General features: G+C 40.8%; 1 protein-coding gene across 1 annotated transcript; it reads left to right on the forward strand.

Annotated features, from left to right (window-relative positions):
* The first annotated feature begins 677 nt into the window (after positions 1–677).
* On the forward strand, positions 678–24069 carry JAM2 (junctional adhesion molecule 2). Its single transcript, XM_056858207.1, has 10 exons — positions 678–837; positions 6502–6567; positions 11686–11799; positions 12332–12484; positions 15417–15622; positions 16937–17039; positions 18783–18890; positions 21471–21486; positions 22257–22296; positions 23965–24069. Exons 1-10 carry the CDS (start codon positions 678–680, stop codon positions 23995–23997), a joined length of 999 nt encoding a protein of 332 aa, XP_056714185.1. The 3' UTR covers positions 23998–24069.
* Positions 24070–24782: the final 713 nt, after the last annotated feature.

The raw sequence follows: 24782 nt of genomic DNA on the forward strand, positions 1-24782 counted from the left end.
TGGCAAATAGTGCTCTAAGTTTCTGACTCTGCATAGTGCTGAAATCTGGTGGAAACTATTGGATTTTTTTTTGTAAATACGCCACCAGAGTTCTAGTGAGCCCAGTGTATCACGTTTTGAGAAACTGTTGTCATTGCATATCTTTTTGTCGCTTTGTCATTTTTCAAGTTTTTGCTGGTATGATAACAAATTGGTATTAAGCATGGTATTTATTATCCTATGTTCTTGGTCACCGAACCGGTGTGCTTTTTAGCTATATAAGTGTTATTTTTGTGCCAGCCTGCCCAATATTAATATTTCTAGGTTATGTAAGGATTTAAAGTCTCTCAAGATCAGTTTCTTTAAAAGGAAAAATGTAGGGGACAGGAAGACGAATTTGGGTAATCGAGAGCTCATTTCTGAGCCCTGCAGCGTCCGGGGATGGCTTGGCCATGGCGCCTCCAAGGAGATTTCGTGGCCACTGCAGGATAAAAAAGGGGCATTTTTAAAGTAAAAAAAAAAATTAAAAGAGGGGGGAAAGCCCCATAGAGACAAGTGATGCCAGCAAAAACCTGGCCCAGCACCACTGTGGTGTAAGAGGCCTGAAAGGGGTTAAGAGGCTGCCTACCATCAGCCCTGTCCCCGGAACGCCCCAGGGTGCCTCCCAGGACGCTGGCGCATGCAGTTGCATCGGTAGGATGCCGGCGGGACACCGAGCCGGTGTCCAAGGCCCGCGCTGCCCCAGCAGTCCTAAAGGTAGTGCAAGTGGCACTACGCCTCCTGAGCCCATTCGGCCCTCTGGCTCAGGAATGGGCTGTGAGAGAGAATTTGTGGTAAATATATTGCGTGGAGATTTGGGTATATTTTCAGCGAAAATAGTTTTTTAGACATTTATAAAGAGAACATAACACTTTCTTTGCTCGGAATTGCAGTAATAAAATGAAAAAAACAAAAAAAAGTATTAAAAGGAGGCAATAAATTAAAATAATCTTTGTTCCATCCATCAGATGAAGACTTTACTGAACAGTGAGGTGGTTAATAAATAGGGTGTCTAAGATTCTTCCTAAATGACTGTCAGACTTTGAAAAGCGAGTATCACTGGATCAAGTTCATCAATGTTGTTGAATAAATTGAACTAAGAAGTTCTAATTGGATTTTGAATGAATGTGCAATTAATTGTTACTCTTTTGAATGTTATTTATCTTCCTTAGTAGGTTGTGCAAACAGCTATTCTGAATAACGGGTTTTAAAAGGGAGGGTAGGGGGCAATGGAGATGCTTTTATGGAACCGAGGGTGCAGTGGCCTTAAAAAGATTGGGAACCACTGAGACAGAAGAAATGTCTGGTGCTTTCGAACTTCAACTTATCTGCTGGGTAAAATTGAAAAGGTGTTTTCAGAGAGAAGAAGAAGAAGAGTTGCTTTTTATATGCCACCGCTCCAAATCACCGCTTTTAACCACTATACCGCACTGGCTCTTCTTGGGAAAAGTCCTCTGGCATTTTGTGGTAAAGTAAGAAAAAAAAACCTGAATAATAGAGTAAGAAGGCAGACATTGCTATGGGAGAGAAGGTGGCTTTTCTTTTTTTCAAAACAATTTTATTTTAAAACTTAGATTACAAATATAAATTTACTATAAAACATAAACATACATTCTACAAAATACATAACATACATAAAACATTACATAACGTGCCCTACTCCGGGCCAGTCACCCAGAGGTTGCCAAAAAGCCCTCCCCTGGGCCTGCAATTTTTAAAACATTGGTATAAGAATATTATTATATCAATATACCATTGTAACAATAAGTGTAGCAGGTTTTCTGAATTCCTAGCCTAAGCCTTTTCCCGTATATCTCCGCAAGAGAAGTGGCTAGAGGCATCTTTTGGATAATGAAAGCTGAGAACCTGCTACACTTATTGTTACAAGGGCATATTGATATTCTAGTGCAGGTGTTGTAAAAGTCTTAAAAGACCCCACCCCCAGTGGCAGGGGGGAGGAAAAGGCTGCCATGTGGGCCAGAAAATCCTCCCCCCCCCTTACTGGAGCCATCCAGGCTTTACTGTTCAATGCAGCCGCAATTTATGTGTGACAGTCCAATAACCACCATTCATTTTGCACAGTCCTAGTATTCAGTTGCATTGTGCGTGTTAAGTGCCGTCAAGTCGCTTCCGACTCATGGCGACCCTATGAATGAAAGTCCTCCAAAAGGTCCTGTCTTTGACAGCCTTGCTCAGACCTTGCAAATTGAAGGCTGCGGCTTCCTTTGTTGAGTCCATCCATCTCTCGTTGGGTCTTCCTCTTTTCCTGCTGCCCTCAACTTTTCCTAGCACGACGTGTCTTTTCCAGTGACTCTTGTCGTCTCATGGCGTGACCAAAAGTTGCATTACTTGAAGCTAAATACCCGGTAGACTTGAAGCCTCAGTTGCATTACTTGAAGCTAAATACCCGGTAGAGTTCTTTTTAGTCCAAACCATGCTCTCTCCCACATAATGAAATGAAAAGGCAAGGTCTTCTTAGCCTGGTTAGGATGCTTGGGGGAAGGACCAACTACAAATGAAGACGGGAGAAACCGGTTGGAAAATGTGGCGGTGAATTCCAGGGAGGGAAATGGAGAAGCAAAAATAAATAAATAATAATACTCTGCCAGTCTTGATAAGGAGGATCTGGTGATTACAGATGCGGGAGGGGGCTCCTGTGACTTCATCATTGGAAGGTAGTCCTGAGTCCTGGAGCTGTGCCAGCTATATGCCTAGAAGGGGTAGGGTTGCTAACTTCCAGGTGAGGCCTGGAGGTCTGGAATTACAATTGATGTCCAGACTAACCATGCACTCCCGAGGAGGGGGTGAGTCCTCTTAGGAGGCATCACGACCTCCCTGCCAGCGTAAGTGCGCCTAATCACACAACAAGACCCACTTAGCTAGCGGCGAGGCCAGTTCCGTCGGCGGCCGATGATTATATAGTTATTCTTAAACGCATTATGTATATGTAGCTGCCCATGTTTAGCTGAGGATGTTAATGTTTTAAATAAATTAATAAGCGTTTGTATTTAGGAAGAGAATCCGTTAAAGTTCCAAATGCTGGGTCTGTATATGTAATGTTTCAGCATTCATCCATGACGTTGGTCTGTTGTAGTGGTGGTACTAAAATATTATCACAAGGGAGTTCTTTTTATCTGGATCTCGTTTGCCACTTAAAATACTGAAAACAAACCAAAACCGACTTTATGCAGACTAATGACAGAAGGGCAGCATTTGCATTTTTAGCCTATATAATGCATATATACACATACAACCTTTTTGAAATGGTTGCTGTGGAAGCGAACACTCAATTGCTCTTACAATAGTGGTAGAAGGCTTCAAAAACACCATACCCTCATTTCCAGCGCCTTGCTATTCATTGCCAGGGGAACCAGATTGGCAGCGAATTCTCAGACTTCTTTCGAAACTGTTGGTATTTTTGCCTTGCTCAGCTTCTCAAGTACAATGAAAAAAAGCTTAAGTTGTAACTGTCTTCTTCCTCCCAATTTGGAGAAAGAAAATACTTCTTGTGAATCTTTCAAAGCTTATTTATTTTTGCTACCCAGAGATTTGCTAACCCAGAGAATCCCACTAGTACATGTGGATCTTTGCAAGGCTGACCGTGCAAATGAACTTTTTGAGTGGTCAGATCCATCCAAAACACAGCCTGTGCATGTGGGCTCTAGGGGATAGGTATGCATGCCAGAAGGGATAGTTTTGTTATCATCTTGCAAAAAGCTTCTTTTTTAAAGTTTCATTCAGAGTTTTGAGTGGTCTCTAATTTTGTTGGAGCTTTCCTATTTCAGCTTTGGCAAAGGTTATAAAGTTTCTTGCTATTTTTTTTGCAAATAAATAGCTCTATTCAGAATTCTGGAATACATCCAGAGTTAAAGACGTTTCCAAAGTAACGGAAGACAAAAGCTAAGGCGCTTGCCTAAATCTTTGCTTTTCTTCCTTCTGAGTATGTAAAACGGGAAACTCGTTTAGGGGGAAAAAAATTAATTTTCCAATTAGAGTTTACTATAGTAATAATCATAGCTGTAGAAATATACTGAGGCTTTACAAATTTGCAGGCAGATAAAAGTGCCCCCTATGTAATGTCCCTTGGCACTAAAAAAACAAAAGAAGAAATAAGGTGGAGAAATGCTTTAGGACTTTGCAGTCTTGGGAATCTTCCAGTTTCAACCGACTAAACACCTCCAACAGCTATTTTTCCATTTTGTGTTCAAGAGAGCATGCTTTCTAATTCCAAGCTTGCTGTGCTACTTGATTCATGCCAGCTTGGTGTAATGGTTAAAAGCGGCAGACTCTGATCTGGAGAACCGGGTTTGATTCCCCACTCCTCCACATGAGCGGCGGACTCTAGTCTGGTGAACTGGGTTTGTTTTTCCACTCCTCCACATGAAGCCAGCTGGGTGACCTTGGGCTAGTCACAGCTCTCTTGAGCACCCTCTCAGCCCCACCTACCTCACAGGGTGTCTGTTGTGGGGAGGGGAAGGGAAGGCATTTGTAAGCTGCTTTGAGACTCCTTAAAGCACTGGTTCCCAACCAGGGGTCCGTGGACCCCCAGGGGTCCGCGAAACAAAGTTATAAACCCATAATAAATTAATATTTTCAATTAAAAGTTCTCTATTATAAAATATATATATTCAAATATTATTCTAAGCTTAATGTTTAACTAACAGTTATGATTAAGGTTTATTTTCAAATTCTTGGAATTTTGATTTTGAATCTTGGGGTCCCTGCACTGAACAAAAAAGTCCTAGTGGTCCCTGGTCAAAAAAAGGTTGGGAACCACTGCCTTAAAGGTAGAGGAAAAGTGGGGTAGAAAACCCAACTCCTCCTCCTACACCTTCTTCTTCATTGATGAGCTGTATGCATGCAAGGGGGGACTAGGAACACTCTCCAGGGTTCTTGTTTGCAAAGGAAAAACCTATCCTGGTAGTCAGTCCAATATTATGACAAATGGGCTTAGACAGATAGCTAGTGCCAGTGAGCATTTCCCCATGTCCTAACTTATATTGTGTTTTCGGACTTCAAGATAACATATTAATTCGTGTACATTAATGTCATAATCCAGAACTGGAAATTATTTTCCCCCACATATGTGTTTAAAAGGAAATATAGGAAATAATCTATTTCTTCAGGAAGATAATGAAGCTAACTTTGCGCATCTTTCTTGATGATAGGGTATCGAAGCCTGAAGTCCTGCACACAATACAGATACAGGCTTGTTTAGCTTCCTCATTGCTGCTGCAGCTGCTGATACAGCATGGCTGCAATGGGGCTTTTACACTTAGGGTTGCCAACCTCCAGGTACTAGCTGGAGATCTCCTGCTATTACAACTGATCTCCAGCCGATAGAGATCAGTTCCCCTGGAGAAAATGGCTGCTTTGGCAATTGGACTCTATGGCATTGAAATCAGCAAATGAATATTATTGTTAGGGTTGCCAGGTCCCCCCTCTCAATCAGCGGGAGGTTTTAGGGGGCGGGCCTGGGGCGGCTGCCTGTGTGTGCAGCCGCGCACATGCAGTAACGTCACTTCCGTGATTACTTCCAGAAGTGCCATATTGCCACGGCAGATTTAGTACTCAAACCCCCCAATTTTGGGTGTTTGAGTGCTAAAGCAGCCGCGGTGATGCAGTGCTTCCGGGGGTAAACCTGGAAGCAACGTCATCGCGTGGTCCTGGAACGGTTGGGTGGATTCGCGGGCAATCGCCCACCAAAGCCACATACCTGGCAACCCTAATTATTATAGCGATATGTTGTAACAACATATATCATTTTCTGTGAATTCCCAGCTTCCTTTTTTTTTTTAAAGTGTATGGGCAAAAACGCATGGTCGCTTTATCCTCCTTTAATCCCTGTTTTAGCCAGGATTGAACGCACATTAGGCGAAACGCATGCATTCGATCCAGGCTGAATCCTGGCTGAAACAGGGATTAAAGGAGGATAAAGTGACCATGCGTTTTTGCCCCATGTCTCCTTCCATTGTAGAGTTACAAGGGGAAAGGCTTATCTCCACAATGAAAGGGGCAGAGACTTTTTTTTTTAAATGAAAGCTGGGAATTCACAGGAATTGATACAGATATTATTATAACGTTATATTTGCTGTTTGAAAACAAAACTAAAAGTAGTCCCCAAGTGAAAAAAACAACAACAGTCCCCTGGTGGCAGGGGTAAGGAAAATGGCTTTTGTGTGGGTGGGACTGGGAAGATCCAAACTTTATCACTCGTGTGGCAGCCATCCTGGCATTGCTGCAATCTTTCTCAAAACCTCTCAGCAATGCAGGTTTGGAGATCATAGAAACGCCTGGAAAACCTAGGAGATGCACCAGTGTACCACAATGTTGCAGGGAAACGGGGAAAAAAAACTGCTTTCCAATGCATCGAATCCTGGGCAAGCAACCTGTGTGGAAATGGCTTAAATTACATTACTAAGGAGAGCCTATTAAGAGAAGGGATGTTGAATATGAAGAAAATGTTTCTCTCTTTTTTTGCAGATCATAAAGCTTATGGAATTGATGTCTACACAGAAAAAGAGCATGTTACAGCAAGAGAATTTGAGGGTATAGTATATGTATGCACATTTACATTACAGAAAGTGTATTATGGTGCTGAGTAGAAAAAATTACAATGTGATGCAGCTGACACAATATCCTGCAGTTACTCACTTGGCACAGGCAGTTGTATGAATGTATGAAGCTGCCTTCATACCAAATCAGCCAAGGTCAGTATTGTCTTGCCTTACTGGCAGCAGCTCTCTGGGGTTTCAAGTAGAGGTGTTACACATCACTTACTACCTGATCCTTTTAACTGAAAGTGTCAGTGACTGATAAATCACCAAGGTTGAGGAAGAGATAAAATCTATTACAAGAAGATACATAATCATAGTAAAACAATTCAATTTTAATAAATACACAAGATACATGAGCTCTTTATCTTATATATTTGTGAAACACATGGAATTGTGACAGAGCAATAAGTATTTTTATTATGACATATCAAGCCCCTGTCCCCCATGCTGCTCTTTTAGGTTGGGAAAACTGGTGTTTAACGATTTTAAAAGGAACCGACTGAAGATGCAAGTCTAGAAAGTTGGTAAATATGCATATCTTCCATATTCAACTGCTACATTATTTCCTGCGACTCCACAACCCAAAGGTGTTTTGGGTGTTCTCTAAGGTGCACAGTTCCCAAAAGACAGTGGCAATGTGCTACTGGCCCAACCAACTAACTGAGTATGCACCCTAGAACACCTCCAAAAATCTTATGAAATGCATACAGTTTCTATTGCAGGCATATAGGGATGAGTGTTTTTAAAGTGCTCTCAAGTCGCAGCTGACTTATAGTGACCCTTAGTGGGGTTTGCCATTGCCTTTCTCTGCATGAAGGATTAAGCCATGGACACTATCTTGAGCACATACATACATACAAGTCTTTATTCAGTACATAACCAGCAAAGTTGCAAAAAGTCTAATACACAGGTATATCTAACCCGCCATCCAAATGCAATGGATACAACACCCCACAATAAAATTTGATGCTGACTATAAATATAAACTACACATACAAAGCCCAACAAATCACCTAAATAAAGTTACCTTTACTAGGTAGTCCTTCACTTAGATCACCACTTTATCTTTGCAAATTTTAAGGACTACAGCTAAAAATCTAGCACAATTCAATATAAACTCGGGGTTTGTCTCAAATAATAGTTTGTGGCTTATTTCGGCATCGGTAATTCCATGCCATCGCTTTATTATTGGAGAAATAAGCTTCATTCTACTTGCTTCATAAAACCTACAGTGCAATACGATATGGTCCACCGACTCGATCCTCCCTGATCCACAGGGACAAAACCGCTCTTCCAATGGTACCTTTTTATACCGGCCTTCTGTTATGGCTAACTTGAGCACTGGAGCACTTAGCTGAACAAAGGGGAGGGACCCAAACCTGGGAAACTGAGGTGATGGATGGTTTCTGTGCACTGCAACTGCAAGAATATGTAGCCTCTCCATAATCTAACCATCTCATAAGGTGTCTACAAAAGTAGGGAGAGGCAGTTATAGTGCTTTTCATTTGGATCCTTGCTTAGTCTGCTATGTAAATAGCAGTTGGCTGTTTAAATAGGCCATAATTGAACTTCTTTATAATTTGAATGCTGGTAGCCAATCTGGTCCCAAACCATGCCTGATTCAGTCATACTTATCCAGGAGAAGCAAGGGGAAGGGGTGGCTATAGATACTTTCATCCCCAGAGTTCACCAGGGTGAAATCAAGTCCCGACAGTAGTTGGTGAGTGCAGGAGACAAGGCAAAGAGGAAGAGCCTTTAAGCACCAGCGTGGTAATGAGAGGTGATGCACTAGCATTTCAGCAAAAGACATTTTGTAAGACTAGAAAGATGGCAGAGGAAAACTCGGAGAGACGTAGGTAGGTTGAGAGAAGTGGACAGAAATGTGCCTTGCAAGCAGTGTTTCCCCACATTGTGACATGGAGGTGTCGAAGGAGCAAAATGTCCTTGATATAATGGAAAGGCTGTTGGGTACAGAGAAATGACAAGTCATAAAAATAAAATGTTCAGCTGTGTTATTACAAATTGTGCTGTCAGTAGACCCAGTCCAAGGAATGTGTAGAGATTGCTTCATTTTCTTCAGCGACAGAAAATTCTTCATGTTTGTAATCGCATGGTGCAAATGGAAGGTTCCCTAATACTTATGAACCTGCTTGAAACAGACCTGTATGTATAACCCTATGGAACTATAATTGCCAGTATCATCAGTTGGAGGTCTTTTTTTTTTACTTTTGGGGTGGGGTGAATGAGTGGCTTGTCTTCCCTTCCATTATTTCCCTCCCTATGTTTTTATTGCTGCTTATTATTGATTCCAAATGACCTTTCTTGGCAGTCGTGTATGCTGTTATCCTCTTCCTCAACATTTCCTGTGGCTGAGTTGATGCCAGAACAAAATGGGAACTAATACAAAATGTGCCAACTTTGTCAAACTGTAGGTAATATGGAACAGCTACTGAGAAAGAAGGGCATAAAGTGCTCTCTGGAAGCAGCTGTATTGTGCCTCTGGAGTTCTATTCCTCTCTGAATTTTGGATAAACTTATTTAATGTATTTCTTTGACTGCTATATGGATTTTTCTTTCAGATATAATGCAGAACCGAGCATTGATTTTAATGCAAACCATGTTTTAAAAATCACCAACTAGCCGCAAAATATATTTTCTCAGTCGCCTTCCTTCACTTTGACATCTTCCTTCAATTTCCCCCTTTCTGTCCCTATTTTCTGCCCCATGTATAAGTTTAATAAATGTCTATTATGTTCCTTCAGCCATCTTTTTTTCTTAACCTAAAAGCCTCAAACTCTTTAGCTTTTCCTCATGCATATGTACCCAGCCTCTCTCACGTATGAACCACTACTGTCGCCTCCAGGCACCTTTCCCAGTTAGAAATGGAAGATCACCCCAGAGACCCTGTAGGGCCTCTGGGGCATTTGCTAGCCCATCCACTGCTATACCAGAAATGATCGATCACTAGTTGGTGGTGGGCTCTGTATCATCCTTCATGCCTTGGTGGATGTGTGGGCATGCTGTTCTTTGACACTGACCCTGGAACCGATGACTGCAATAAAGCAGAGAGCAAAACTCTTGAGGCTTCCAAAATGCTTTTGAGGTAGAAACGCCAGGGAGGACATCCTTTTTTGAAAATGATACTCAGAATTTAAAGCGTCTGAGTAGGAGGCATGGATTTCTCTCATTCATGCAGGTTTAAAGGATAGATTTGAAACTCAGCAATCCAGTTGTCCTCACGTTATCAAAACCCTCTGATAGAAGAATGAAGGTTGGCCAACAAAAACACTGAATGATACAAACACAGTAGTTCAACAAATGACTTTCATTTTTAAAAGCACATTAAAGCAAAACAAAGACCAGTTGACGCATACAATTCAGGAAAGGCTCCACCTATCCTACTCAATCTTTACTATACAACTTCTGCAAGCTAGTTGGAACGCCCTAATTTCTGAAGCAGGAACATTGTTTAATTTAAAAATAAAAAACAGGATAACATCCTGTCATTAGGAGTTTTTTTAAGGTTGTGTCTCTTAACTACTACAACAAATGTTCTTAGGGAAAGATGCCAGATGGAATCTTGGCAATCTGGAGTTGCTTTTTATTGTTGGCTGAGGAATTTTCCAAAACACTAAAAAAGGTATATGTGAGCTACATGAAGATTTAAAAGGATTATTTTAACAGTATCTTACAATTTGAGTCACAGTTTCCCTAAGATCAGGTCAACTTATATTGATGTAGTACAAGCCTACTGTGGTGTAAGATATAGGGTTGCCAACCTCCAGGTACTAGCTGGAGGTCTCCTGCTATTACAACTGATCTCCAGTCGATAGAGACCAGTTCACCTGGAGAAAATGGCTGCTTTGGCAATTGGACTCTATGGCATTGAAGTCCCTCCCCTCCCCAAAGCCCGCCCTCTTCAGGATCCACCCCAAAAACCTCCCGCTGATGGCGAAGACGGATGGTTGCAGATCTTCTCCTCTTTCCCCTCCCTTTGAAGGCCATCTCCAACCCTTCAAAAATTGATCCATGGGCCATATGAAGTAATGGCCCTATGGTTCAGAGGCAGGTGGGGATGAAATTGTCCTTCCTGCCTGCTCCCACCAGCTGAGCTGACTTTTCTTTCTGCAAAGCTCTGCTAGCGGAAGGGGAGAGAGATTTTTGCCCCATTTTCACCATAGCCGACTCACCCTCATACCTGTTGTCCCATAAAGACCCTGTGACCCTAGGAATCAACTTTTCTAGAAGAAGAGTTGGTTTTTATATGCCGACTTTCTCTGCCACTTAAAGGAGAATCAAACCGGCTTACAATCACCTTCCCTTCCCCTCAACACAACAGGCACCCTGTGAGGTAGGTGAGGCCGAGAGAGTGTGACTAGCCCAAGGTCACCCAGCTGGCTTCATGTGTAGGAGTGGGGAAACAAATCCAGTTCGCCAGATTAGCCTCCACCACTCACATGGAGGAGTGGGGAATCAAACCTGGTTCTCCAGATCAGACTCCACTGCTCCAAACCACCGTTCTTAACCACTACACCACGCTGGCTCTCGACCCTATTTCTAGGATCAGAAATACCTGCTTTTTGGGGGGTGGGGGGCAGAGAGAACCTTACTCTTAGTACAGGAAAATTGCTGGATGCAGCCCTTAGTCTCCTACCTTCAGACTGCGGGCGGGGGGGAGGGGGGGCATGCATTTTGAAATGTCCCCTCTTCAGGAAAACGACGCCCATAAATTATTCCAAATGCCTTCCTTTTGAAAGATCTGCTGTTAATCATTAGTTCTGGAACAGCAATAAGGAGCTGAGACCGATAAAGTGCTTAGTCAATGACTAATTTTCTCATAATTGAGTTAGTATCATGTTAGCAATTGCTTGGGTTCTCTGGGTTTATAGCACTGTGGGTTGCATCCTATGAAGCACAAGCAGAAGGCACTTACAGATGTAGCTCTTGCCTTCCTCTCCTTTGACCCAGCAGCCCATGACACTTTAAAAAAGTTGATGCTGGAAATTGTGGGACCTGCACGGACAAAACACCATGTTGGTTTCACTGTGTAATCTTAATCTCTCTGCCAGCCACAGAGCAGAAACCCATTGCTTGTTTTCGTTTCCTGCAGAGGCAATTCTAAGCTGTGTACACAAAGCAAAGAAGGTAACCAACCTAAGAATAGAATGGAAGAAAGTTAGATCATCTGGTGTTTCATTTGTTTACTACAACCGTACCTTTGTAGGTAAGTAAATTCTCAGCCTGCATTTGTGTGCAAGTTTCATCATAGCAGCTGGTTGCTTTCTTCGTGTTGAGGTGTTCTATGTACAGGATTGTACTGATACCTCAATATATAGGATGTATGCAGATCCGGGCTGTTGCTGTGAATCCTTGTATAGCTTGGCCTTTTCATCTGGCCCTGTACACAGGAAAATCATGTAGACAAAATAAGCGAGCAACTCATATGTGTGAACTGGCCTTTAGTCATACTTGCACACGTACGTGTGTGTGCATAAATGGCTTTCATCTAGTTTATATTTGCTTGCCCTGTATTCGCCTCATGTTCCTGGCTAAGCTATTTGAACTGGAACATGCCGTTGGAGGAATTTTAGAGAAAAATAAATACTCTTGTGCTAATAGTCGGATGGGAATTTAAATGTTGGAAAAACAAACTGCTTTTGCAACTTTTTATACATTTGGAATGGAAACTGATCTTTATTTTTCAGCAATCTGTTTGTACTCATTTCTCCCTCTATTTTTCTCTTTTATTTAAAAAGGTAATTTTACAGGTCGAGCTGAAATGTGGAATTCAAGCATTCGACTCAGAAATGTGACTAGACATGATGCTGGGAGGTACCGCTGTGAAATCAGTGCAGCCACAGAACAAGGACAAGATGCAGCAGAGACAGAAGTCTTTCTTTCAGTGCTGGGTAGGAATATATTTTTATTTTTTTAATTTTATTCCCTTTATACCTCGCCTTTTCCCAATCCAAGTTGGGCTTGGGGCAGCTTCCAACAGTATATGCATACGACAACTAAAACATAAGTTAAAACACAGGATTAAAATATGTACATTTTAGAAGGCCACCTAAGTTTACATTCTGCAATTTCCTAAAGTGAGGAGAGTCCATCAGGATCATGCGCAGAGAGCCAGTGATCTAATCTGATATTAGTCTTCAAAGGAGTAGAGAAAAGGGGTAAAGGATAGGAGAGGTAAGCTGCTCTATTAATCTTGCTGCCTCAGTCAGCTAAACAAAACTATTTGAGATTTAGATTAAAGTTGGTAATGTGGATATCCTTTTTGAACTTGACAAGTGGGGGAAGTTGTTGGTTGCTGAGCTTACTCCTGTAATTACCCCTAACCTTAACTATATGGTAGTTTTTCAGGAGGATTCCATTACAGTGTTTTGGTGGCTTTTTTTTTTACAAAAAACCCCATGGCGCAGAGTGGTAAGCTGAAGTACTGCAGTCCAAGCTCTGCTCACAACCTGAGTTCGATCCCGACGGAAGTTGGTTTCAGGTAGCTGGCTCAAGGTTGACTCAGCCTTCCATCCTTCTGAGGTTGGTAAAATGAGTATCCAGCTTGCTGGAGGTAAAGGGAAGCTGACTGAGGAAGGCACTGGCAAACCACCCCGTACACAAAGTCTGCCTAGAAAACATCGGGATGTGACGTCACCCCATGGGTCAGGAATGACCCGGTGCTTGCACAGGGGACCTTTACCTTTTTACTGGGACAGCAGCTTACCTCTTAAAACCCCCAAACCATGTAAGGAAATTGCTGAGGTTAAACAGTAAGTGAAGCGCTTTCTCCTTACCTGCTCCCTAAGCCCAGCACAGGTGGGCATTTCTCCTGTCTTATTGATTGTTGGCTGAATGGAAGCAAAATTCAGCTGATCAGCAGAGTGAGAGTTTGTGCCTGCCTAGTTCTCATTCTAATGGTTTTCTTTTTACACACATACAGAATAGAAGAGGGAACCATATTATTCTATATATTTGGGGCTGCCCCTGGGCATGCAGAAACCTCCTTCTCTGTGGGCAGTCCCATTTGGTAGCTGTACTGATTTGGCAGAGGGTTACCCACATTATGGTTTGTGTGTTTATGTTATTTATAGTACACCTTTCTTACTGAGACTCAAGGGGGATTATGCACTGTAAGTCAATGCAGTCAATAGAATGGGATATCCAATAAGTAATGTTATAGGATTAGGATGCATAAATTAAAATCAAGTAAAAAAAAACCTGGAACAAAGCTGAAACAAGGCACAAGTATTAACATGGCGAATTAAAACAATGCAGAAATTACACAACAGGATAATATATACACAGCAGATAATGGAAAGTGCTGTCAAGTCGCAGCTGAATTATGGCAACCCAGTACAGTTTTCAAGGCAAGAGACTAACAGAGGTGGTTTGCCATTTCCTTCCTCTGCAGAGTGACCCTGGTATTTCTTTGTGGTCTCCCATCCAACCCTGTTTAGCTTCTGAGATCTGACAAGATAAGGCTAGCCTGGGCCATCCAGATCAGGACAACAGATAGTATGTACCTTTTTTTGCCATCAGGTCACAGCCAATTTATGGTGACCCCACAGGGTTTTCAATGCAAGAGATGTTCAGAGGCGGTTTCCCATTACCTCCCTCCATGTAGCAACCCTGGTATTCCTTGATGGTATCCCATTTGAATACTGACCAGGGCCAACCCTGCTTAGCTTCCAAAATATGGTGAGATTGGGCTAGTCTGTACTATACACAGTAGTATAGTCCGCACTTGACTTTTATTAAAGCACTTTCCTGAATCAATTAATGCTTTATTAAAACATTTTTCCTGAATCAATTCCATTATAATAAAGCTCTTTGTAAAAACGCCCTCCTAAATAATTCAGTTTTGAAATTGTTTTCCGTTTGATTAGTAGATGGAATATTATAGTATTATACACAATATCTTATGGAAAAGAAAACTTCTGTATCATTCTGCTATTCTCAAATGAATGCTTCCATTTGAAAAGGAATGATTTTCATTAAGATGATATTTAATGTTACTCAGAAATGAAGGGTTTTAAAAAAAGAATAGCTAGAAATTATTCTTAGACATTCTTAAATATACTGACTTTGCATTCAATTTTATTTAAAGTTGAGAAGAATATGGGATAAAATGGAAGTAGCATTCCTGATACGTCAGTCTTTAGTTTGCATAGAGATAAGGGTTGTATTAAGTTTTTCTAGTTCATTGGTTATGAGAGCCAGCGTGGTGTGGTGGTTAATAGTGGCGGGCTCCAATCTGGAGAACTGGGTTCGATTCCCCACTCCTTCTCCTGAAGCCTGCTGCGTGACCTTGGGCCAGTCACAGCTCTCTCAGAACTCTCTCAGCCCACCCATGTCAATGGCAAAACCACCTCTGAATGTCACTTGCCTTGAAAACACGAGGTCGCCATAAGTCAGATGTGACTTGATGGTACGCACACACAGTTAATTGTTTAAGTATATTCAGGCTTACATTAAGCTTCAATGGTAAGAAGAAGAGTTGGTTTTTATACCCTGATTTTTCTCTACCTTTAAAGAGTCTCAAGGCGGCTTATAATTGCCTTCCCTTCCTCTCCCATAACAGACACCTTGGGAGGTAGGTGGGGCTGACAGAGTTCGGAGAGAACTGTAACTAGCCCAAGGTCACCCAACAGGCTTCTTGGGTAGGAGTGGGGAAACAAAACCAGTTCACCAGATTAGAGTCTACCTGCTCTTAACCACTACACCATGCTGGCTACACTGGGCCTGCTCAAGTCAGGTGATTTCAGTAGAACAACTTGGGTGCACATATGTGATGTTTAGCTGTACAAATACTTTTTAAAAAAACATGATTTCACTTTCCAGTCCCACCAGCTCTTCCTGTTTGTGTGGTGCCCAGCTCAGCTATGAGCGGAACAGTAATTGAACTACGATGTAAGGAAAATGAAGGCTTTCCTGCTTCTAAATACAGATGGTATAGGAATGGCATTGCTCTGCTGGCGAGTCCAGATTCAAGAAGCGGTAAAAAAGGGGGAGTTTCTTACACCATGAATACCGTGACTGGAACCCTGGTGAGTTGACACTTGTCCAACACCTAGCATTTGACTGATAAAAAGATTGAAGGGAGTATTTTATACCTACTATAGTAACAGTGAGGAAATTTAAAGTCGAATCAGAGCCCTGCTATGTTTTGCATTAAGAGAGAAATCTCTCAGCTGGTTCAGCAGATAGTTCATAGAAAAGTGCTATGTATTCCATTGCGATTCAGTGCAAGATTTGACAGTGGTTTCAGTTGGATGTGGTGTTCACCTATAGGAGAATAAAATAACTGGGAATGGATTAACAAGAACAAGGAAATAGATTTTAAGAACACACATTGTGTATCTATTTCAGGTGCTATTTAGGATGAGAGAACTATAAGCTTTGCTGATGCAGACGTAAGCACAAAAACATTACCTCGGCTTTGATCCTCAATAATCCAGAAGTCTGATCTGAATTAGTTTCTAACTAGTATCCTTTTGCTATGCCTTCACTAGGTTTGACATGATTCACTAGGCCCTGGCTTTTCACTCATGGGAGAGGGGTTAGAGACAAGGGGAACAGCTCCACCACCCATCTGTCTAGAACCCTGATCATTTTGGTTGCTCTTTTCTGCACCTTCTCAAGCTCTGCAATATCTTTTTTTTAGGTGTGGTGATCAGAACTGTACACAGTATTCCAAGTGTGGTCTCACCATAGATTTGTACAAGGGCAGTATGATAGCAGCAGTTTTATTCTCTATTCCTTGTCTAATTACAGCCAGTGTGGAATTTGCCTTTTTCACAGCAGCGGCACACTGGGTTGACATCTTCACTGAGCGATCCAGTACCACTCCAAGATCCCTTTCTTGGTCTGTCGGTGCCAGCACAGATCCCATCAGTATATATGTAAAGTTGGGATTTTTTTTGCCCCAATATGCATCACTTAACACTTGTTCACATTAAATCTCATTTGCCATTTTAATGCCCATTCTTCCAGTTTGTAGAGATCCTTCTGGAGCTCTTCACAGTCCAGTTTTATTTTAACCACCCTAAATAATTTGGTGTCATCTGCAAACTTGGCCACTTCGCTGTTCACCCCCAACTCCAGGTCATTTATGAACAGGTTGAAAAGCACCGGTCCCAACACAGATTCGTGAGGGATCCCACTGCTCACATCCCTCCATTGTGAGAACTGACCATTGATTCCTAAGGTTGAGCATTTTATTTTCTGGAAACTTGTTTCATGTTATACTTACATTTTTAATTATAACTTTAAAAATTTTAAGATGATGTTTGAGACTGCCACAATGATGTTTTAGACTGCTACATCTCTTAACAGACTTTTTCTGCTTTATTAAAAATTAGCTGTTCAATCCTGTTTCAAATAATGACACTGGAGAATATTACTGTGAAGCTGCAAATGGAATTGGACGACCTCGGAAATGCCCTGTGAAGCGAATGCAAGTTGGTAAGTGTCAAATAGCACAAATAAGGGCAACAGAAGCCGTGTGTACTTAAAATCCCAAATCAGATGCTTTACAAAACAGAGAAAATTGTAAATAGAAGTGCTATTTTCAAAATGCAGGAAGTGCCCCTTGGAAAAAGAAGGCATCTTTCCCCTCATTTCACATTAAGAAGGCGTTCAATTAATAACCAAACCATAGATCATATTTAGAATCCTAAAATGGATGTCCCAACAGTTGCTTTCAGAAAACAGCATTGCAAAAGGATCTTTCTAAAACACTTCACCAGTTATCTCCTCAACCCCCTAGTAGGGCAAAAACAAGCACATTATAGATACCTTTCTCTCTTTTTGCCTTCCTCTCCCTCTTCCCATAGTATTGCTTAAAGTATGTCGGGGCCCATTTTCAGTTGAGATAATAGTACAAAGCATAGAGGGACATTTCCACAATGCCTTGGTCCCAGTCTTTATTGGCTATTTCTTTTGCAGCTATATTAAACAGCACTGGTAGTTTGCCTTTAACTACACCATCAGTTGTCTTACTAAGCTAATTCTGCTCCATAGTGTGGACTGCTTGGACCTAGAGACAGGCAAGAATTTCCTAAATAATTAACACAGGCTCCAGTTGTTTAGCTCCATCATTTCATGCCTCTTTCTAACATGTTCTCTAGAAAAATAGGTACTAACCAGACTTATAACATTGCAAGAAAAATATAGGATAGTGCACCTAAACTTGGAAATGGGTCCCTTCATTTAAAAAGAATTTGCAGTGCGTAATGAAGATCATAACTTTTTGGTTTTAGTGTGGAGTTCTTTGAGAAATATGCTAAATACTTGGTTTGTTTTCAAACCAAATGATATAGGAAAGGCCCAAGTCCTTGTTTGGAAGGAATCAGCAAATATTGTATGTGTGCCATTTCTTTGTAGTAGCTGATTCCCCAACCCTGGTTGTCACATTTTATGCTATAGCTGTAGCATTAAAAATGTGTAATAATCATATCTTTCCAGCTAGTGTAAATAAATGCAAAACATATACCTAGATAAAGAGAGGCTCAAAATGTATGGATGTCAGATGTGATTTTAGATGGATCAGAATACCTTTGCCTCACTTTCTTGTAATTAGAGCGCTGTTTCATTTCCACCATGCATCTATTAGTACTGCAACAACTAATGCCAATTTGCAGGACCAAGTCAAGAATATAAACCTTATTTTATTTATCTGGCCCAAATTAGTCAGAGAAATATATATTAATATATTTATCACTCAGTTGATGATCTTGAAACATCTAGCTACGAAGCTCCTGGGAGACCCACTCTGAATTTTCAGCGGAAGAATGGGATGTTCACCATAAAATTAATAGCCATACTACTTACCTGGTTGGCCAATGCGTGAACAGACTGCTGGACTTGATGGGCCTTGGCCCGATCCAGCATGGCTTTTCTTACAGTACTCAAAGGGGTTTCTAATCTTTACCCTGTTGGTTTTTGCAACAGCCCTCTAAGATAGACTCCTCAATGTTAATAATGATCGTCCTGTGTAAGAGATGGTGAGGCTAAGGTGCAGGAAAGAAAGAGAAGCTTGAGCAAAGCCTATGACTGAGGCAGAATTTGAACTCTCACCTTCCCCTTGCAACACTATAGTACTATGGTTTCCTTGAACATTTGGAGCGGGGATATTTCATTGTCCTCTATCAAGACGCACCGTGGACACTGCCCCCAGAGTTATGTTTTCCTTGTTTTGACTTCTAGATGACCTTAATGTTGGTGGCATTATAGCTGCTGTGGTAATTGTGTCTTTAATAATAGCTTCCTGTGGTCTTGGAGTATATTATGCACAAACAAAAGGTTACCTTTCAAGTAAGTAAAAATTTTTTCTACCTTTATCAAAACAAATGTGACTATGAAGTGTGCATGGGATCAGCAGGAGCACAGATACTTCTGGAGAAGGCTAGCAGATCTCTGAAGAAAGTGCAGTAAAAGGACAGTGTTAATTCTATGTGTAAGAAGAGTTGGTTTTTATACCCCACTTTTCTCTACCTTAAGGAATCCCGAAGTGGTTTACAATCGCCTTCCCTTCCCCCTCACATCAGGCACCTTGTGAGGTAGGTGAGGCTAGTTCTGAGAGAACTGTGACTGGCCCAAGATCACCCAGCAAGCTGCACGTGGAGGTGTGAGGAATCAAACCTGTTTCTTCATATTAGAATCTGTTACTCTTAACCACTACACCATACTAACTCCCTTAAAGAAAGCGTTGCTCTTAATGCATAGTGAGAAATGGTGGTTATACACATTGATTGACAAAGAAGAGCTGGCCATTAGTTGATAGATCGCAAGATCTTATTCCAAGATAAGGAGTTTATCACGGACTACAGAATCTACAATATCGCCTATATTCAGGCTAGATGTAACAATGTTTAACTAAGTGGTTCTGCTTTCAGGTCTTCTTCCCCTCATGCTGTAGTCTCAATCCAAATTGGGACCCTCCTTGGACAGTTAGTTCCCCACAGGGGCAGTCTAGTACTGATTACTATAGCAGCATGGGAGGCTCTTCTCTGTAACCCAATCCTGTGCCATTCCAATTATGGGGTACTGTGTGAACAGAAAGAATGGTGTACGGTAGTTCTTTGTTCCTTAGGTGCTGATAGTGGCAACAATAACAAGAGAAGCAAAACTGTCATTTGCTGAGCAAATGTGGTTCATCTCTACCAGATGTTGCTGGAGCAGTGTGGGGCTGGAACATAGTGCAGGGCCCCCGATGTTGTATGCTGTAGTTGCATGCAAATTGTCTAATAGGCTGATTCGAATGTTGCAGATCGCTAACAACTTTACTTTTAATTATGAAAAGCCAGCAGGTTTTTGCAAAACTAGCAGTAGGCAACACACTGTTTCATGAATTCCTGTTCTGTAGGATGTGGTCATAGTATGTAAGCTGCTTCCATGTGGTGTTGTCTGTTGCAATATTTACCTGGATTTTCTTGGCCAGGCAGGAAAATCTAAGAGGCAGATTACTGCAATAGCCAATGGCATGTGGATCGTATCATTATTCGAAATTCTGTCACTGTTAGAATTTGGATCTCTGAGAAAGCAAATCAGTACTGTGTATAATCCAATAAACATTAAAGCACCAACCTTGAACCTTTCTCTTGTAAAATCACTGACAGCTTCAGTGAATATTGGCACAGTGTTTAGCTGGCTCCCTCTTCTGGGCAATTGCAAAACTGCATCACTACCCATATCTAAAGATTTACCCCCCCCACACACACACACACACACCGAATGGAGATCAGGAGGTGTTGCAGTCATAATTAGTTTAACAGTGATGGTGCAAAACTGACAAGACTTTTTCCATAGGCTGCTGGAATAAGGTAGAAAAACATAAAAGCCAACAATTGATAAGATCCCATTCCTATTACTTTCCATTACACACCGCCCCTTGTAAGCTACTTCGTCTTACAAAAATAGCCCTTGTGTCAGAGTTGGAGATTAATTTTAGATGACACACTATATAGCACGCTAATAGTATACCTTGATCTAGTAACTAGAGAGCGTGTAAACCTCACTCCCCACCAGCATAACAGTATAAGCGTTAAATTCCCTTTGAAAATATAAATACCAGCAATTCATCAGAACTGGTTACTTTCTTTTGGTTCTAATGCCTCCTGCCGTTTATAGTTTGAAAAGGAGAGACCAAGACAGCTGTGAACGTTTTTTGGAGAGAAGATTGTCGCTATTGCTGTCTGCTTTTTTTGTCTGTTGTGGTCAAACTATCATGTGATTGGACTGCTAGATCCAAGAAAGGGACCATTATTATGGGGACCTAGAGAAAACTGTGTGCATTAATACCACCACCATGAAAATCAATGAAGAATTCAGTGCTGTAAGCGTAGAATTTTCTGCGGGACCAAGTACACAGACTGCATCTCTCTTTAATTTATATAGCATATAGAACACCAAAGTTACTCTGAATCCTTGTCCAAACTTACACACACAGCATCATTGTGAGACTAATACTGCTGATATACCTAACATATCAACTAACGCAGTCCAGACCACCGTATGCCCCAAGGATATACCAAGTATACCCAGCAGCATGCAAACTGCTGCAGTTGGGGCACTTGACACATGTTAAACCATGAATTACAGTGAAATGAGGAAAAGCCCCTAATCTGTAAAACAACCCAAAACGCTATGCCTTAACATGTTACCAGCTTTCAGACATAGAACTTGTTTCCCATCAGATTGCTTTTATATGTAAAGATCTTTAAAACGTGACACATCCAAAAATAATGTAAATAAGTAGAACATAGAAGGGAAAATTGTTCTTAACAGACTTCCAAAGAAACAATTTGAATGTCCTGCAGTTCAGGCAGCATCCAATTTAACACAATTAAACACACTTAAGAGATACCTTATTGTCTCTTTCTTCCTGTTTTCTAGAAGGAAATTCTTCAATGTAAGTACAGTTATTTTTCCTGTTGATTTTTATTAGCTTGCAATTTAACTGTAATCAAGTAGCTAAGCAAAATCTCTTGCATTAGTCCCAAATGACTCATTTTCTGGACCATAATCCCTCAATTTAGTCACAGCTACCTAAAGTTAATGTATTGACTTTTATCTTCCTAATGTTAGCTGTTAATTGTGAAATAAGGAAGCACTGAAGGCGTTATTTATTCCGTTTATGGACATTGGTCTAGTTTGCAAAAAAAAAAAAAAAAGTTTTTGACTTAATGAGAATGCAACTCAACAGCTGTTCTTATGACAACACTAGGAAAGCAGTGTTGTATGAGAAGCTGATATTTCCCCCCTGGCAAACCCCCTTAAGCCAGTAAAGCACAACCTTACATCCATGGAGCTTGTGAATAACAAGATTTTCACTTTGTATCTATTATTTATGGCCAACCAAAATGCCTTTCCACCTTACCAATTTAAAACTGTCATGGGGTAGGCATCCTAAAGTTTCCATCTGCCAAGTGAAGCATCTTCCATGAAGAGAAAGTCATATGTAAACAAAAAATTCCTTACTTGGCAGAATGGAACCTTATGGCACAAGCAGTTCTCTATCTTCTTGCGTGCCAGTCATTTCACTAGTCTATTCCCCCAGCACTAGATCATCTTTTTAAAAAGTGAAAATGCAATTGAAACTAGAATACCCAAGGCTTGACTCAAGTAACACGTATGAGAAGCTGAAAATGTAAACAGTTCTCTTCCAATTTGTGTTATCAGGAAGAAGAGTTCTAAGCCCAGCACAACACAAAATGAAAATGTGAGTATTTTGCACCCACAGTGGCAGGAGGGCAAGTGCATGTACTGCTCTTTTTTTAAAGAGGGTGAAAACAGGCCCTTCTGGAAATGCACCTTGCTTACAGCTGTAACATACTAAACTGGTTGACTGAATCATAGGGTACATCTGTTATTAGACTCTCTCGCTGCAGAATTAGAGGAGAAAATTAACAACTTGAAACCCATCCACATATTTTTTAAATATTTTTTTGCCGTCAAGTCACAGTTGACTTATGGCAACACTATAGGGTTTTCAAGACAAGAGATGTTCAGAGGTGGTTTGGCATTGCCTGCCTCTGCATAGCAACCCTGGATTTATCTTGGTCTCCCATCCAAATACTAACTAGGGTTGACCCTGCTTAGTATTCAAGTTCAGGCAAGCCTGTGCTATTCAGGTCAGCACGTATAAAAATACATAACACATTAAAAGGCACGACTAGCATTCTTCTCCATGCTATGCTAGACTTTCTGTGCTCAGGAAGTTTTTTCTATACAATCTTCCAATTACAGTCCGTACCAGCCCGTTCCAGAGACAGGAGAGGGAGTGATTCCAGAGGTTCTAACCATGCCGGTTCATCCAAGGGGAAGTGAGAGGGAGGAAGGCGAGTTCTCTTCAGAAGAAGAGGAAGGGGGGGAGGAATCTGTCCCCCAAGAACAACAGTCTCGCCTTTTCTCTGGGGAGGATTACCAAGCCCTCCTCTCCAAGGTCATGGCAACCCTGGATCTACATGAGGACGAGCAGAATGAGGCAGCTAAGAGCAAAGCCACATTCAGGGGCACTAGGGAATTTTTTACCAGACCCCAGACATGCTCTGTGCTTTTTCCAGAGTATTTTGAAGACCTAGTAAGGGCTGAGTGGGAAAGTTTTTTCGATACAATCTTCCAATTACAGTCTAAAATAAGAGTAAATAAAGAAATACTCCAAAGGCTATTGATCATGTAAGCTCACTTGTCCATTACAACTATGGGATGGGGCGCTTGTTGCATAAAGGTTGTTCCCAGTAGTCTCATTTTTAATGAGCAGTGGCCACAGGAAGATGTGTCTCCAGGTGTCTGTTAATGTAGTTCCTTTACTTAGCCTGCCTTGGAATCAGACTATAATATTTGGGCTTTCTTGTCATCCATTAAACTGATTAATTCACACAGGAAATGTAACACGAGGCACAGCAGCTTACTAATTTCAAGCCCAAAGCTGCTCCCTAAATAAGTTTGTTCTCTAGCACTCAATGGCATCCTCTGCTTAGGATAAAGAAATCGTGTATTGAGAGCCACAAGATAGTTCAGGAATATGGTAACTGTGCCATGTAGCCCAGATGATACAGCTTCTTAGAATACTGTGCTTCTGAACTAATTGACTCAGAAGAATGTCATCTGCAGTAATAACCATCAAATACTTGCTCCTGTATCATGATTATTATAAAGGGACAAGGATTCTGTACTTTGTGTTCTTGAAATACCAAGAGACATTCTTAAAGGCTGTATCGGTTTCTTAAAAAGCACAAAACAGTCATGTTTTAACTTTACTGTAGAAATTTCTAAGTTGCTCTCTGAGATACTATCATGCTTATTTCAGGCTAATAGGTAAGAACAGTGGCTGAAAATGTTTGAATTATCAATTATTTTGTTATTTTTCTCATTCTTCCCTCTTTAGGATTTTAAGCACACAAAGTCCTTTATTATCTAAAAGAAATTCAGCCTCTGTGAGGATCATCAAACGCTGTACAAAGGGATTCTTCAACTGTGTTCTTTAGAAATTAGTGTTAAATGCTGAACACCACTGATGTCAGTGAATTGATGTTACAAGTTGGAGACATGTTTGTCAAAGCTGTTAATTTTCTGTTAGTATTTTCTCTAATGAAATGGTAGAAGATGCCTACTAACAGATGGACATCTTTGTTCTAATGTACAAATGAAGGCATTAAAGTAGTGAAGCAGGTGGTAACATGTAAATGAACTGAGAAATTCTAGATATCTGCTAGCAATTTGGACCAGAAGGGTGGTGTTCAATGTATTTTTTCCACTGCCAAATGTTTCTTTCAAGTGCCTTGACTTTAGACCATAGTCAGATGTAATGAACTTGTGCAAGTATTAATTTGTTGAAATATAGTATCCTTACAACTATTTTGTTTTTAAAAAATCTCTTCCAAAAAACCTATTTATGAATTCTGTTGCTGAAAATTATTTGTATATCATGACTATCAGTGCCTTTTTAAACTTAACAGATATTGTAAATAAATTACTTACATGCTTTGTGATTTCACCGCTGCTGATTAAGACACATATTGAGCATACACAACTATTTCATTCAATGGCATCCATTAAATTGGAACTTAAAATATAAATATTAGAAGGAAAAAGTAATATTAGCACTTCAGAGTTCCTGAAATCTTTGTCCTAAAAATTTTTGATCTTAAAAATTTGATCCTAAAATTTTTGATCCTAAAAAATTGTTTAGTCTAAAAAAAAAAG

This window comes from Euleptes europaea, chromosome 12, assembly GCF_029931775.1.
Source record: "Euleptes europaea isolate rEulEur1 chromosome 12, rEulEur1.hap1, whole genome shotgun sequence".
Lineage (NCBI taxonomy): Eukaryota > Metazoa > Chordata > Lepidosauria > Squamata > Sphaerodactylidae > Euleptes > Euleptes europaea.